The following is a 17,417-nucleotide window of genomic DNA, read 5'->3' as shown; positions in this document are numbered from 1 at the left end:
CCACCCGGCAACTTCATAATGCCACCTGCTTGTCAATTTTCTGTGAAGACCACTGATATTTAGAGAGATAATTTTTATTTATGACTATTTAAATAATAATGTAAATTCAAACTATTACCACAAATAAGCCTTCTCGTTGATTGTAATTTGTAGCCGATTAATCAGAACCCCCCCTCCCAGACTTGTCACCACAAATAAGTCAGAGCACAAGATTTTCATGCCAATAATTTATTGAAGATCGCTGTACACTTTCAGAAACCAGAACAACCCAGATAAACAAGAAGCTGGGCTCCTAGCAAACTACATTCTGGTTTTTGTTTTGCTTCTAACAACAATACAGTATTCACTTCTTGATTCTAAAACAGGAATAAAAAGGAGAGGGGAGGGTAAATAAAATGTTTTTTTTTTAAAAAAGGGCTTTGAAAGGTAAGGGAAATAGGAAGGACCTCAACATTTTCATTAAGAAAAAAAATGAACATATTTACAAAGAAATTATCAGCTACATTTTCTCAGTTAAAAGAATTTGTAGAATGAGAAAAAAAAAAATCTAAATATATATATTTACAAAAGGAAAATAAAATTCAAAATCCGACCCAGAAACAATAAAAATTGACATAAAATCAACTAAAATATCTTTTTTTTGGGGGGGGGAGTTAAAAGATTGGGGATAAAAAGGTGTTAATCAAGCTTCAAGAACCCCCTATATTCATCTTTTAACTGCCAAAAGAAACTTGCACTAACCCCTGGAGTTGGAAGCATGGAGAGCACTATTATGGGCAATTCTCCTTGGAAAATGAAGCAAATACTGGTTATCATGCCAGACTAGCAGCACTCAGGGGAGCTTCAGACTAAATATGACCTGAAGTAGTTGTCAGGAGCAATCCCAATTACTCAAAAAAAAAAAAAAAAATATATATATATATATATATATTAAAAATGCACCAGCACCCCTTTATAGGATGTTCAGGGTGCACTGAATAGCTTGTGGCAAATGGAGTCACACAGAGAAGATATAAATTTATAGAACTTCACTAATACACACAAACTATGCTTGCATCTGGTAACGAGGCACATTGTTAAGAAAATATTAGAAGCAACATGTTGCTTTTTTGTATTTCAAGCATGGCTTTTTTTTTTTTCTCAAATTTAAAAAATTGACCTTCCATTTATAAGTTGTATTGTTTTTTTATGAAAACCATAGGATGAACCTTTCCTAGCATGCAAAATTTAGAATATTTTTTTGGGGCGATGTTGCAGGACAAAGAAACAATATTGTATGGGAAGGGGCACTTACTGATTTAGTCTTCACACTGGCTGTTTAGTAAAAGTAACTTGTTTAAAGCCATAGCTGGAAGGGGTATTAACTATATACTGCAAAATGAGTGATTATGTGTGTACTTGTGTGTTTGTATATAAAAAAATAAATCACTGCAGTATCAGCAATGCTATGAATGTAAAAGTTTAGTATACTGCTTTTGCAATTCTAAAAGAGTATAGGTACCTCTGCCCCTAGACTCATGTCCTTTCTATAAAATATAACCAATAATAAAGCCAGGACACAAATTTGTCATACTTTCTCAGATTGCTTGATCTAGATTCAGAAGTCATCTGTCTGTAGAAAGAGTTAATGTTTATGTATTGTAAAAGCAGTGATAATAGTTTTACTTCTACATCAGTTCAATATATTAAAGAAAAAAAAAACCATTAGGCCTACTTAACTTTTAATTGTTAGAGCAGATGCAAATACAGTTCATGCGCATAAAGAAAACACTCTAAGTGACTTCATCTGTATCAAAATGTTCATGCTATGAGCTTAAAGGGACACTGAACCCAAATTTTCTCTTTCGTGATCCAGATAGAGCATGCAGTTTTAAGCAACTTTCTAATTTACTCCTATTAGCAATTTTTTTTTCCTTTCTCTTGGTATCTTTATTTGAAAAGCAAGACTAAGTTTAGAAGCTGGCCCATTTTTGGTGAACAACCTGGGTTGTTCTTGCCGATTGGTGGATAAATTCACCCACCAATAAACGAGTGCTGTCCAGGGATCTAAACCTAATTATTGCCTGGCTCCTTAGCTTAGATGCCTTTTTCAAATAAAGACCGCAAAAGAAGAAAAAATAGGAGTAAATTATTAAGTTGCTTAAAATTGCATGCTCTATCTGAATCACAAAAGAAAACATTTGGGTTAAGTGTCCCTTTAATATAACAGGAACATACAATAAATCCTATAAATATAGTAGAATTACTTGTCATGTTCATTCCCCCCACCCCCCAGTGTGGACAGAAACATTACGGCTAGGCAAAATAAGTGCAGTTTTGATGAGCAAAACAGGGCGATTATACTGCTACCCAGATAAAAGGCATGTACTTGTGCATACACAAACATGCAAAAGACTATGTCTGCAACTCACTACAGTGCAAGATTGCTCCAACAGGACTTACGAGGAGGGGAAGCTATATAAATTGCCCAATGTAGATTGAATAAGGTTTACTTAATTCACTGCTGTGATTGGAGTAATTTTATAATGAAATAAGGTTTAGCATGTACAAGGTTTAATATAATTTGGGAGATTGTCAAAACTATACCCCTGCTCAAACCTTATTTTTCACAACGTTTTTCCACTGGATTTGGGTTTTACAGCTTATAAACCTGGCCTAAATACCATAACACTACCCTGAAATATTTAAATCATCATCATCTAAAAGGCTGCTACAAATAACACTGAGTATATACTCCTGGTCCATCCCTTCAGCAAACTGTGTGCTTACCACAAGAGGCTCATGTTGAATTCTTTAAAAGGATGGTAATAGTGGGTAAGGTTAAAGTTATATCGGATTTCCGTTAAAGAGATTCAGAGAGAAACAAATTGCTCATAAAATGTACAGCTATAGGTGAGTGAAAGCACTCTACATAATAGAGAGATGTTGCTCTGCATCAGGACAGTTCCCTCTTGACAGTTAAGTGGTTAAATATATGGGGAGCTCACTTTATCCTTTCTGTTGCTGACCCAGTGACTAAGATATAAGATGGGCACTGAAGACAATTAAAACAACCCGTGTCTTGCTCCCTGCATGTCACAACCTCCCCATCAAGGGAATACAAGGTGAATGCCTGATGAGAGCAGGAAAGGTAATGGTGCTGATAATTTGACGGGAAAGGGGCGGCGAGGCACTCCTCAGGAGGTGTTCAATTCTGCCACATCACTGGTTTTGAGTCTGTCCGATCCAGGTCTTCCCTCACCTGTGAGTAGATAAAGAAATGAGAAGGGCAAAAAGATAGATAATAGATGAAGACATAAAACAGTAAGCAACACTGCTTACTGTGATATTAGTTTAAATCCAAAAAGTCCAGTTCCACTAGAATACAGAGATTAACGATACATCCGGTCTTAAAAGCAAACCTACAAATCTGTTCTATTCTTAAGATTTTGAGGGTGAGCTATAGCCTGATCAGTAATGCACCTACCATGCAAGTGTGACAGCTGTAGATGGGGGGGTATGAGGATGGAGTTCAGCGAGGGCTGTATGGAGAGCTCTGAAAGTAACAAAGTCAGACTCAGCACAATTACCCAAGACAGCAGTAATTCTAAATTCTCTCAGTTAAAGTGCCATAAAACAGGTTGAGATATGTGCATATCCTAAAAGGGCTAAGTAAGTAAAATTAGTCTGCATTAAAAAAAAAAAGTGTTTAACAATGGCTTGCAAGTATTTTAAAATAATTTTCAAAAATAAGCAAAATTGCTTACAAAGCCATGCTGTCTGGAGAAGATTGATCCGCCCCTCATTATCAGAAACACAGGAATTGTATTCAATTGAGTTCATAGCAGCTCATTTGCTTCTAGGCAAGCTCCAGCAGGTAATTACTGTTAAAGTCTTGCATTCTACCATATCAATGGTGGATAAAGATGCAACCATAAAAGGAATTGTGTGGGGGGGAGTTAGAGCTGTACAATTCAGAAACTTAAAAGAAATGGTTAATGGCGAGGAAGTGCAGTATAAAATGTGTAGGTAAAGCAATTAAAGTACATATTACATGTTGTCTCTATCCCAACTTGTTTTATGTCACTTTAAGTAAAATCATAGTATCAACAAAAGGGAACAGTCTTAGCCAACAATCAAGAGACGACAACTCTACCACTTACCAACAGAGCTGAAGTTGAAAATTGGAGGCAGCTCCCTTCCACTTGGAAGTCGTGTGTTAGGGTCACGCAGCTCATCAAAAAAGGAGTTTGCACAGGCCTGTAACGGAGATAGACGAGTATCTGGAGTGTACTCCAGGAGTCGGCTGCACAGGGTAATTGCCTCTGCGGAGGTACGGGGTTTAAATACCTGCATGACAGTGGGTATATATGGATTCAAACTGGAGGATTTTTATTTTTTTTAAATGCTCGATAACATTAAAGCATATGCTAAACAATTTGCATTACAACAAGAGATATTAAAAACATTGAGACCATTATAAAATGCCATCCACTCAAGAACAGTGATGTGAAAGATCTAATTGCTATGATAGCGGTTTTACAAAACACCCCCCCCCCCCAAAAAAAAAAGTATGCATTGTTTTGTTTTATAATATAATAAAATATATTAGTTTCTTATATTCCAATTAATTCATTGCTCGTTAGTCCAGGGGAAATGATTAGTGTAAAACAATTATATCACAGCAGCTCCGCTCCTTTGACTAGTATAGGAAGTCTGAATACCTGCAATGCAAATGTCTTTAGAGCATAAACACACAGCATAACTCTGCTTGGGATGTCACATGCTTAACACATGCACATTAGCAAGTTTACCCAGGTAGACCCCGTGATAGGACTTGCATTAATCCTACAGGGGTTAAGAAAAAAAACAAAAAAAAACACCTTAAATTATGCTTACCTGATAATTTTCTTTTCTTCTGACGGGAAGAGTCCACAGCTGCATTCATTACTTTTGGGAATTCAGAACCTTGGCACCAGGAGGAGGCAAAGACAACCCAGCCAAAGGCTTAAATACCTCCCCCACTTCCGTCATCCCCCAGTCATTCTGCCAAGGGAACAAGGTTACAGTAGGAACAATATCAGGGTGAAAAGAAGTGCCAGAAGAATAAAAAAACTAAAATACAGCCTCCCCATAGATAAAATGCGGCCGGGGAGCTGTGAACTCTTCCTGTCAGAAGAAAAGAAAATCAGTTAAGCATAATTTAAGTTTTTCTTCTTAAATGGGAAGAGTCCACAGCTGCATTCATACTTTTGGGAAAATACCCAAGCTAGAGAGGACACTGAATACAAACAAAAGGGTGGGTACAGGAGGCGGCCCCGTTGAAGGGCACCATAGCCTGAAATTAACTAACACCCAATAGATAATAAAAAAACAAAAAAACACTTAGAACAAGGGGTTAAAAACCTGAAAGGACAAAGTAACTGCCCATCCGTTAAACACCTGCAAGGCCGTCCTAGAGACTACTCAATCTCTAGAATCCATTGAGCACAAAAAAACAACAAAAAACAACCCACAGAGGAGCTAAGTCCCGCAAGCTTTCTGATCGCATAAAACTAACCCCCGACCCGAAGGAAGAAAACCTACACCTACCATCAAAGGGGAAGACGGAAAACCTATAAAGGTATCCAAAGAACCACCAACAATGGTAAAAAAAAAAAAAACTCTCAAAACGACTTAAGCAAACCCAGAGTTGCTAAAAAGACAACCCAGCCAGGGAAATGACTCAGTAGAAGAACAAGGACCAGGGATCAACTCCACACCTATGAAATGGCGATCATGGGAAAGAACCAAGGTCTACCTTCAGATCCCTGACACAACACCATACGACTTATAGCGCTTCAAGGAAGCCACAGGCTCCCTACAGAAACATAGTTAAGCAGACACAACCGCTAAAAGTAGACAACATAGGAAGAAACACCTACGAAGCCAAAGAAATTTGGAGCCTGTAGACAAGTATAGGAACAAACTAATTATCCAATGGCTATCTTGTGAAAACACACAGCCACCTCTAAGCTCCGGCCTCATGGCAGCAAAGCTGACCCTAAGTCATCGTGGGAGATCATCCCTCAGAGAATATCAAAAATATATCAACGGCAACTCTCGTCCAGGAAACAATCCAGACCCTAGAAGAACATCCAACACCAGCAGCATATGAATCAGTGGAGGGATGAAAACACAGTGAACCCCCACCGCAAGCAGGAGACCAGAGTAGGAAACTGCCACAGCAGGACTCAAACTCCAAGCCTTCAGCTACTAGGCAGGGTAGAGATCCCTTGAGTCTATGAATAAGCGCCACTAGGGGGCGTGAAAAGTGTTAGACTGTTTCTAATTATGCCTGCCCTCTGTTTGGGAACCTCTCATGTTTTAATTGTACAATAAAAAGGTACGTTTTATTTTTTAAACTTAACCCGAGTGCCTGCATCCATTATTTCTCCTCCAGCACTTTCACGGACTGATCAGCCGGTTGGCTACGGCACTCCAAATAGCTTTATACAGCAGCTTCTTTCAAATATTGCCTACACTGACTGATGGCCTGACCGTGTTCCGGACACCCCTATCCTTGTATCCCTTAAGCTACCTAGACCTGCATCAACTGGAAGTACATGGTCAAGACTCAGCAGAGCAGTCAGATCCCCAACCCCCACTCGGAGGAAATGGACTCAGTCCAAAAGGATTGGCAACGTCCAAAAACAAAGAATACAAAATTCTTTGAACCACACCTCAGAAGAATAAGGAGGGGACTAAAAGGGGACAACCCCAAAGGGGAACAACTCTGTCATGGCTTGTGGTAGCAGCAAGATTCAAATAGTGGTCAAACACTACGTGCTCGGGTTCCAGAACCCCTACACGGCTTCCTCCTAACCAGGGAGATCGACACTAAACTACAGCGTCCCAGTCCCAGAATCCAACCCCATGACCTCTTGCATGCAAGGAGGGCAGAACCCCTCGGAAACTAGAAGGATCTTGGAGCCTCCAATGGAAACTGTCCTCCTTTGGGGAGATTTCTGAATACAAACGCAAAGGAACAGCTTCCCCAGCCATAGGCATGGAGAAGAGATGAAAGAACGGTGAAACTATGTGATAAGAGACCATTCATTCATACCGACAGCTCAGTCGAAACATACAACCACAAGCTCAAATCAAGGCGCAATAACTGCCCCTGACAACCACGGTCAGATCCCACTGGAGAGACAGCAAGCTAACCCTCAGGCAGATACCAGAAGGGAGAAGCGGATGTTTTAAACCTAAAAGGTTTGAAGCTGAATAGCCCAGGACAGATTCAGATACGGACTCTTAACTCTCAGGCAAGAGACATGGTCATAAACTAGACCCCCAGAACCCGAGACTGGTTCAAACCCCCTGAGGAACTGACAAATTACCTCACACAGAGAAGTGCACCCTTCGCAGTGCATCCACATCCTAATGTCCTTGAACATTGGACGCCCCTACAAACCCAAAAGGTTAGATCTCCTAGAGAGTCGAAGGGGAACACCCCCCTCTATAAGTCACGGGATTAAACAGAACAGGTATCATTTAAAAATGATGAAGGGCTGAGTCAGCCCTGCCGGAATTTGGACCTGTGACCTTGGATCTGTGAAACAGGCTTTATTGTAGTAAGGGTTCTTTACCAACTGAGCTACCTCGCCGGCCTACAAGCCTTAAGGATGAAGCGATATCACCAAGACCCCTAAAGGATTATCCTCCCGGAAAATCCTGTATCTATCAGGAAAAACTGAGGGAGCCACACAACTCTTGGCAGACAAGTCAAACAGGAAATGCCGGGGGAAACAGGGAGTAACCGCAACCCCTGCGTTCTCTAGAGAGCGCGCTAAAAAGGAGAGTAGTAAGGACCTACACAAACTTCCAGACACGGATGACCTACCATCCAAGAAGGGCAACAAGTAGCCTCAGCAACCTACGAGAGGTACCTGTGAGTAGGCCACGACAAAACAGACATCCAGAAGTTACCAAGAGTGAAAAACGAAAAATAGTCATCCATCTGGTACCCCCGACGCCCATAGGTCATCCAAATCTCAAAGTCCACGGGAAATGGAGGGACTTATCGATTCCAAAGCCAAAAGGCCTCTCACAAGGAGCCTCAGCAGGCTCTGAGACCGGAACCCCCTCGACAGTAGGAACGGGAGGAGGACTGCTGTAGTCCATCCGTCTCCAAGAATGGTAACAAGAACAAACTAACACTTATCAAAGTTAACAACCCAGCACCCGACAAGGTAACCAGCACCACATGGGTGACATGAACTGTAAGGAACAGCAGCTAGTGCCCGACCAGTAGCCGCCTGGTACGAGAACACTCCGAAACCGTCCAAGAAAAATCGAAGCCCCCTAAGGGATCGATAAACTATAAACATAATGTCATTATATAGTACTGCGCAACTTCCGAGAAAGTGCTCATGCGACCACAAAATCGCAAGTATCTGTTCCAGAGCAGAAACGTTCCGAAAACAGAAAATCATAACAGACATGAGCTCCATAAAACAAAATAAACCCAAGGAGAATGGGCGCTCTAAAAAGGACCAACTGATCAGAGGCCCTAATCTCCTAAACTCAGAACTGGAACAGATACTTAAAAGAAAAATTGAGACATCAAGGAGATTGGCTTCTTCCCCATACGTCTAACCCAGTTTGCCATCCGGCACGGAAGACCAAGGATCCCTCTGCCTAGTAGGAATGGAATCCTCCAGCACCGCCAAAACATGCCTTAGTAGTACACAAAGACGTGCCAGTCTATAACAGAAGGCAAAATGTTCCCCTGCTGGATCAATGGACGACCCCGGCCCGAGGGAGGGGCCCTGAAGCCTCAGAGGCCATCGCTTCCCCAGAAGGACGAACTGACTCAGACGATCTCACGCTTGACGGACCCTGGTTAACGGAACACGAACAGTATCTTAAAAATACTTATCTTGGGAGATCTAAATGTGCCAGCACCATAGATATGGCAGTACGGAACCGTGCCATAATCTCTGGAGGAAACAGGACACCTTCCGGAGGAGTAATTGCCATAGGGACACATGCTTGTGTAGCAAAAGAAGGTTCTGGGGCACGCTCCTCACAGAACATGAAATCCTCAGGGGCAGATGGCTCAACACACTCTACATTCCCTGATTCGGGGGAAGAGAGTACTCTAGAATGGCAACCGGAACATAACTGATGGGCATGGATAACCCGGCCCATTTCATACCAATAGTCGAAAAGGTCCGTCACAAAAAAAAAAAAAAAAAAAAAAAAAAAAAAAAAAAAAAAAAAATCAGAATCCTCCATAACTTGGAGATTGCAAATATGGACTAAAGGTAAACGGCACCTTACACCACCAATGGCTGGGGCACTCACCATCTCTTGTGAACCAGACAACTAACAGACTCTCTCCATTGCCACTCGGGTCAGGGTACGAAAATGGAATTAGGTAATCACACCCGGTCACGAGGAGCACCGTGTAAGCCAGCAAAAAAGGTGCGCCAGTCCAAACAGACCGCGCAATCCGATAAGGCCATTATGTTCCAAATAGCCATGAGCCCAAGCATCACTACACATTAGCAGACAGAACACAAACATGACTAAAGTCCCCCCTGTTCAATAACCCCCCCACAGGAGATATTAACCCTTTATTCCATTTTAAGATAAAGGAGTACCACTGGGACCCTGACTTCTTTCGTTAACATTACATTCACATATCGAAATAAAATGAAACAATCTTACCGGAATCTACGCCGTGGAACAGTAACACGGCTCTTCAATTGTGACAGATAGTAGCATCGCTTCTGACGTGGACTTGAGTGAACAAAGGCAGGCAGCTAAACTAGTCAACGCTGATTGCCAAGAATCTGTTAACATGAGCCAGGATGGTTTTGCAGAGACGACAATCCCTGCATCTCTGGACTCAGCCTTTCAGTGAGAGCTTGGATGAAAGTTAGACAGGATTACTTAAAACTCCAGTCCCATTGCGTAGAGTACAACCCTCCATAAGAAACTATCTTCAATCTTCTGACACTTCTCTGCCAACCTCCTGTGGTGAAAGGCAAAGAATGACTGGGGGATGACAGAGAGGTATTTAAGCCTTTGGATGGGGTGTCTGACTCCTCCTGGTGGCCAGGTACTGAATTCCGAAAAAGTAATGAATGCAGCTGTGGACTCTTCCCATTTAAGAAGAAAATTACATTCTTTAACAAAAGATAGCGAGACGAGGGCCAATTAAAACAAGAAAGTATTTGATTAAATTATTGTCAGGAAACAATTTTGAAGGTTCATTTTTTTTTTTTAAAAATTGTTTTTGAGTTTCATATACCTTTAATTCCGAGATAGCATTCAGAACTGTAAAAACCTCTAGAGAAAGAGCAGCAGGTTTAAAAATCAAATCCAATTGCTTAACAGACATCCTCAAAAACCTGAGTATCCTTAAGCACTAAGGTATATAATTTAAGCCCTCAATAAGCAAGTGCTATCCATGGTGCTGAGCCTAACATGGGCTGGCTGCTAAGATTTACATTCCTGCTTTTAAAATAAAGATAGCAAGAGAATGAAGAAAAATGAATAGCAGTAAATTAGAAAGTTGCTTAAAACTGGCATGCTCTATCTGAATTGCAAAAGAAAAAATTTGGGTTCAGTGTCCCTTTAAGTAAAGTGACAGGATAAAACAAAAAGCCAATAAATGGGAAGACTAGGTCTTACGCGTTTCAGCTGAGAGCTGCCTTAGTAATAGACCTACAAAACAAACCACATACTCACCTATTGAACACACATACTACTGGACTTTACAACTTGCAGTAAATAGCGAATCCAGTGCTGTATGAGTGACAGCAGAGTATCTATGTATGTGGCGTACAACAATAATCCAACAGGAGTCAGCTAGGGACTAGTCCCCGCAACCCCTGTGGTAGGGCTTATGACCAACTCCCACTGGGTGTAATTGTGCCATTACACTAGACTACAAAAGCTTCCCACTGTCAAACAGTAGCTCCCGGAGGGTAAACTGGGCCTCATATTGGTCTGAGCACCCCTATCTGTATAACATCTGGAGCACCTGTTACAGTAAGGTGGAAGGGGTTTTAAGGGCTCTTGGGGTTTTGGGAATCTGACACTTCCTAGTGGTCAATAGAGGTATATCCCTAAGAGTAATGGCTCGTGGAGTCTTACCACCTTTATGAAATATATACTTGTGCATCAGTTTCAGTAACCGCTATAAAATCAAACTATGCTTACCTGATCATTTAATTTCCTTCTGTATGAGGAGAGTCCACCGCATTATTCCTTACTGTTGGGAAATACTGAACCTGAGAACCAGGAGAAGGCAAAGACACCCCAGCCAAAGGCTTAATTACTCCCCCTACTTCCCTCATATCCCAGTCATTCTGCCAAGGGAACAAGGAACAGTAGCAGAAATATCAGGATATATAAATGGTGCCGGAAGAGAAACAAATTTTTCCACACCATACCATTGAAGTATATGGTGTGGACTCTGCTCATATAAAAGAAAATTTAATAATCAGACAAGCATAATTTATGTTTTCCTTCTTAATATGAGGAGAGTCAACTGCATCATTCCTTACTGTTGGTAAAACTATACCCAAGCTCTAGAGGACACTGAATGATAACAGGAGGGGTAAAAGGAAGGCAGACCCTAATCTGAGGGCACCACAGCCTGTAAAACCTCTCCTCCAAAAGCTGCTTCAGCCGAAGCAAAAATGTAAATTTGTAGAATTTTGAAAAAAATAAAAAAAAGTATGTAAGGAGGACCAGGTAGCCGCCTTACAAATCTGATCCATAGAGGTCTCGTTCTTAAAGGCCCAAGAGGAAGCCACTGCTCTAGTGGAATGAGCCATAATCCTCTGAGGAGATCTAAGTCCCGATGAATTGTAAGATAAGCGTAAAACACTTCTCAACGAAAAAGATAAGGAAGTTGAAGAGGCCATCAGACCCTAACGCTTCCCAGAGTAGATAAACAAGGAAGAAGCTTGCCTAAAATCTTTAGTAGCTTGAAGATAAAACTTCAAAGCTCGAACCACAACCAGATTATGAAGTAAACGTTCCTTTGAAGAAAAAAAGATTAGGACATAAGGATGGAACCACAATCTCCTGATTGGTCACACACCACCTTAGGTAGAAAACCCAAGTGGGGACGTAGAACAGCCTTATCAGTGTGGAACACCAGATAAGGAGGGTCACATTGCAAGGCAGCCATTTCAGAAACTCTGCGTGCTGACACAATAGCCAATAGAAAAAGGACATTCCAAGACAATTTAATGTCAACCGAATGCATAGGCTCACACGGAGCCAGTTTCAAAAACATAAGAACAAAATTCAAACTCCAAGGTGAAGCGTTGGATCTAAACACAGGTCTGATCCTATCAGAGGCTTAACAAAAGATTGCACGTCAGGGATCTCTGCGAGCCTCTTGTGCAGCAAAACAGAAAGGGCCAAAATCTTTCCCCTCAGGGAATTGGCAGAAAGGCCCTTCTCCAGACCCTCCTGGAGAAAAAAGTATCCTGGCACCCTTAAATTTATGCCAGGGTAAACCACGTTCTTCACAACAGAATAAGTAAGCTCTCCACACCTTATGACAGATGTGACGAGTAACAGGCTTACAAGCCTGAATAAGAGCATCAATAACCCTCTCAGAGAAACATCTCTTGGCTAGGACTAAGTGTTCAATCCCCACGCAGTCAGCCTCAGAGAATCTAGATTTTGATTAACAAAAGGACCTTAATCCAGCAGATCTATGCAACAAGGTAACTTCCACGGAGGAGATGACATCCCCACCAGGTCCGCATCCTTCACGGCCACGATGGAGCAATCAGTATTACCGATGCCTGCTTGATGTGGGTCCACTACAAAAGGAAAAAGTGGCAACTGCGGGAAAATGTAAATTAGATTGAACCTCCAAGATACTGCTAATGCATCTATTAGCTCTGCTCGAGGATCCCTGTACCGCGACCTATATTTGGGTAGCTTGGAATTGAGCCGGGACGCCATGATGATTTCTATATCCGGCACCCCCCATTTGTGGCAAATCTACCCCGGATGAAAGGATTGTCTGCTGAGGAAATCCGCTTCCCAGTTGTCCACACCCGGAATGTGGATCGCCGACAGCGAGCAGTTGTGGGCCTCCGCCCACTCCAGAATCAGAGATACTTCCCTCATTGCTAGGGAGCTCCTTGTTCCCCCCTGATGGTTGATGTAAGCCACCAAGATTATGTTGTCTGATTGGAATCTGATAAACTGGGACAAACTCAGAAGAGGCCAAGCCTTCAGAGCATTGAAGATTACTCTAAGTTCCAGAACGTTGATCGGGAGAAGGGATTCCTCTTAAGTCCACAGGCCCTGTGCTTTCCTGGCAAGCCAAACAGCTCCCCATCTTGATAGACTTGCGACCGTAGTCACAATCTCCCAGGATGGTTTCAAAAAGGATGTCCCTTGGGACAGATGAGCTGGACAGAGCCACCAGTAGAGCGTTTCTCTCGATCGGTTGTCCAAAAAAAAAAAAAAAAAAAATCTGTTGAGACAGATCCGAATGATCGCTGTTCCACTGTCTCAGCATGCACAGCTAAAGTGGTCTCAGATGGAATCTGGCAAAAGAAATGTCGTCTATGCTGGACACCACAAGATCACCTCCATACACAGAGCCAAAGAGGGCCTTAAGAAGGTCTAGAGGGCAAGACGAGCGGATGTTAGCTTGCAACGTCTCTGGTCTGTAAGGAATATTCTCATGGATATGGAGTCTATTATAGTACCCAGGAATTCCACCCTGGTACGGGGAATAAGAGAACTCTTTTCTTAGTTTATCTTCCATCCATAAGATCGAAGAACAAAAAGAAGAGAGATTTCGAATGGTCTTCTGCAAGACAACAAGATGGTGCTTGAACCAGTATATCGTCAGAATATGGAGCTACTGCTATACCTCTAGTTCTGGCCACTGCAATCAGAGCCGCTAGAAACTTCGTAAAAACTATTGCAGTAGTAGCTAGACCAAACAGAAGTGCAATAAACTGGAAGTGCTGGTCCAAGAACGCAAACCTTAGGAACTTGAAGTGTTCCTTGTGTATTGGAACGTGAAGGTAAGCATCCTTCAGATCTATCGTGTTCATGAACTGTCCTTACTGAACTAAGGGAAGGATGGACCTTATATCCATCTTGAACGAGCAGACAGATAAGAATTTAAGCACTTTAGGTCCAGAATCGGGCAGAAAATTCCCTCTGGGTCTTGCATGTCCCCAAACCAAGCTACCGAAAAGAGTGAAAGTCTGCCCCCTACAAGATCCAGAGCCGGATCGGGGGCCGCCCCTTCATGCCGACTTTGTCTCGGCAGGCTTCTTGTTCTGCTTGGATTTATTCCAGGACTGAGCCAGCTTCCAAGTCCCCTTGGATTGCTCAGGGTTTGCAGAGGGTTGCCGACGTTGGTATTTATCCGAACTAAAGGAACGAAAATTAGGACCTTGTCCCTTAGGTTTGTTGTTCTTATCCTGCGGTAAAAAGGAAATTTATGCTTACCTGATAAAATTGATTTCTTCTACGATAAAATGAATCCACGGATTCATCCTTACTTGTGGGAATATTATCCTCCTGCTAACAGGAAGTGGCAAAGAGCACCACAGCAGAGCTGTCTATATAGCTCCTCCCTTGACTCCACCCCCCCAGTCATTCGACCGAAGGTATAGGAAGTAAAAAGGAGAAACTAAAAAAAGGTGCAGAGGTGACTGAAGGTTTGAAAAGTAAAATAAAATGTGTCTAAAAAGACAGGGCGGGCCGTGGACTCGTATCGTAGAAGAAATCAATCAGGTAAGCATAAATTTCGTTTCCTTCTACAAGATACGACGAGTCCACGGATTCATTCTTACTTGTGGGATACAATACCAAAGCAACAGGACACGGATGAACGGGAGGGACAAGACAGATACCTAAACGGAAGGCACCACTGCTTGAAGAACCTTTCTCCCAAAAATAGCCTCCGAGAAGGAAGCAAAAGTATCAAATTTGTAAAATATGTGAAAAGTATGAAGGGAGGACCAAGTCGCAGCCTCAAAAATCTGTTCAACAGAAGCATCGTTTTTAAAAGCCCATGTGGAAGCTCTAGTGGAATGAGCCGTAATCTTTTCAGGAGGCTGCTGTCCAGCAGTCTCGTATGCCAGGCGGATGATGCTTTTCAGCCAAAAAACAGAATTTATGTTTACCTGATAAATTTCTTTCTCCAACGGTGTGTCCGGTCCACGGCGTCATCCTTACTTGTGGGATATTCTCTTCCCCAACAGGAAATGGCAAAGAGCCCAGCAAAGCTGGTCACATGATCCCTCCTAGGCTCCGCCTACCCCAGTCATTCGACCGACGTTAAGGAGGAATATTTGCATAGGAGAAACCATATGGTACCGTGGTGACTGTAGTTAAAGAAAATAAAATATCAGACCTGATTAAAAAAACCAGGGCGGGCCGTGGACCGGACACACCGTTGGAGAAAGAAATTTATCAGGTAAACATAAATTCTGTTTTCTCCAACATAGGTGTGTCCGGTCCACGGCGTCATCCTTACTTGTGGGAACCAATACCAAAGCTTTAGGACACGGATGAAGGGAGGGAGCAAATCAGGTCACCTAAATGGAAGGCACCACGGCTTGCAAAACCTTTCTCCCAAAAATAGCCTCAGAAGAAGCAAAAGTATCAAACTTGTAAAATTTGGTAAAAGTGTGCAGTGAAGACCAAGTCGCTGCCCTACATATCTGATCAACAGAAGCCTCGTTCTTGAAGGCCCATGTGGAAGCCACAGCCCTAGTGGAATGAGCTGTGATTCTTTCGGGAGGCTGCCGTCCGGCAGTCTCGTAAGCCAATCTGATGATGCTTTTAATCCAAAAAGAGAGAGAGGTAGAAGTTGCTTTTTGACCTCTCCTTTTACCTGAATAAACAACAAACAAGGAAGATGTTTGTCTAAAATCCTTTGTAGCATCTAAATAGAATTTTAGAGCGCGAACAACATCCAAATTGTGCAACAAACGTTCCTTCTTTGAAACTGGTTTTGGACACAGAGAAGGTACGATAATCTCCTGGTTAATGTTTTTGTTAGAAACAACTTTTGGAAGAAAACCAGGTTTAGTACGTAAAACCACCTTATCTGCATGGAACACCAGATAAGGAGGAGAACACTGCAGAGCAGATAATTCTGAGACTCTTCTAGCAGAAGAAATCGCACTAAAAACAAAACTTTCCAAGATAATAACTTAATATCAACGGAATGTAAGGGTTCAAACGGAACCCCCTGAAGAACTGAAAGAACTAAATTGAGACTCCAAGGAGGAGTCAAAGGTTTGTAAACAGGCTTGATTCTAACCAGAGCCTGAACAAAGGCTTGAACATCTGGCACAGCTGCCAGCTTTTTGTGAAGTAATACCGACAAGGCAGAAATCTGTCCCTTCAGGGAACTTGCAGATAATCCTTTTTCCAATCCTTCTTGAAGGAAGGATAGAATCCTAGGAATCTTAACCTTGTCCCAAGGGAATCCTTTAGATTCACACCAACAGATATATTTTTTCCAAATTTTGTGGTAAATCTTTCTAGTCACAGGCTTTCTGGCCTGAACAAGAGTATCGATCACAGAATCTGAGAATCCTCGCTTCGATAAAATCAAGCGTTCAATCTCCAAGCAGTCAGCTGGAGTGAAACCAGATTCGGATGTTCGAACGGACCCTGAACAAGAAGGTCTCGTCTCAAAGGTAGCTTCCAAGGTGGAGCCGATGACATATTCACCAGATCTGCATACCAAGTCCTGCGTGGCCACGCAGGAGCTATCAAGATCACCGACGCCCTCTCCTGCTTGATCCTGGCTATCAGCCTGGGGATGAGAGGAAATGGCGGGAACACATAAGCTAGTTTGAAGGTCCAAGGTGCTACTAGTGCATCCACTAGAGCCGCCTTGGGATCCCTGGATCTGGCCCCGTAGCAAGGAACTTTGAAGTTCTGACGAGAGGCCATCAGATCCATGTCTGGAATGCCCCACAGGTGAGTGACTTGGGCAAAGATTTCCGGATGGAGTTCCCACTCCCCCGGATGCAATGTCTGACGACTCAGAAAATCCGCTTCCCAATTTTCCACTCCTGGGATGTGGATAGCAGACAGGTGGCAGGAGTGAGACTCCGCCCAAAGAATAATTTTGGTTACTTCTTCCATCGCTAGGGAACTCCTTGTTCCCCCCTGATGGTTGATGTACGCAACAGTCGTCATGTTGTCTGATTGAAACCGTATGAACCTGGTCCTCGCAAGCTGGGGCCAGGCCTGGAGCGCATTGAATATCGCTCTCAGTTCCAGAATATTTATCGGTAGAAGAGATTCTTCCCGAGACCAAAGACCCTGAGCTTTCAGGGATCCCCAGACCGCGCCCCAGCCTATCAGACTGGCGTCGGTCGTGACAATGACCCACTCTGGTCTGTGGAACATCATCCCTT

General features: G+C 42.6%; 1 protein-coding gene across 1 annotated transcript in view; it reads right to left on the bottom strand.

The window, feature by feature from the left end:
* Positions 1–212: 212 nt before the first annotated feature.
* GSK3A (glycogen synthase kinase 3 alpha) overlaps positions 213–17,417 on the bottom strand; it is a 48,168-nt gene continuing 30,963 nt past the window's right edge. The window contains exons 9-11 of the mRNA XM_053690956.1: positions 4,143–4,329; positions 3,467–3,535; positions 213–3,241 (exon numbers count right to left, since the gene is read on the bottom strand). Coding sequence (XP_053546931.1) covers positions 3,177–3,241; positions 3,467–3,535; positions 4,143–4,329 — 321 coding nt within the window. The 3' untranslated portion in view covers positions 213–3,176. The remainder of the gene's footprint in view (positions 3,242–3,466; positions 3,536–4,142; positions 4,330–17,417) is intronic.

This window comes from Bombina bombina, chromosome 8 (genome assembly GCF_027579735.1).
Source record: "Bombina bombina isolate aBomBom1 chromosome 8, aBomBom1.pri, whole genome shotgun sequence".
Classification (NCBI taxonomy): domain Eukaryota; kingdom Metazoa; phylum Chordata; class Amphibia; order Anura; family Bombinatoridae; genus Bombina; species Bombina bombina.
Note: the sequence above shows the minus strand (reverse complement) of the source record. Positions and strands in the feature narration are given on the sequence as shown.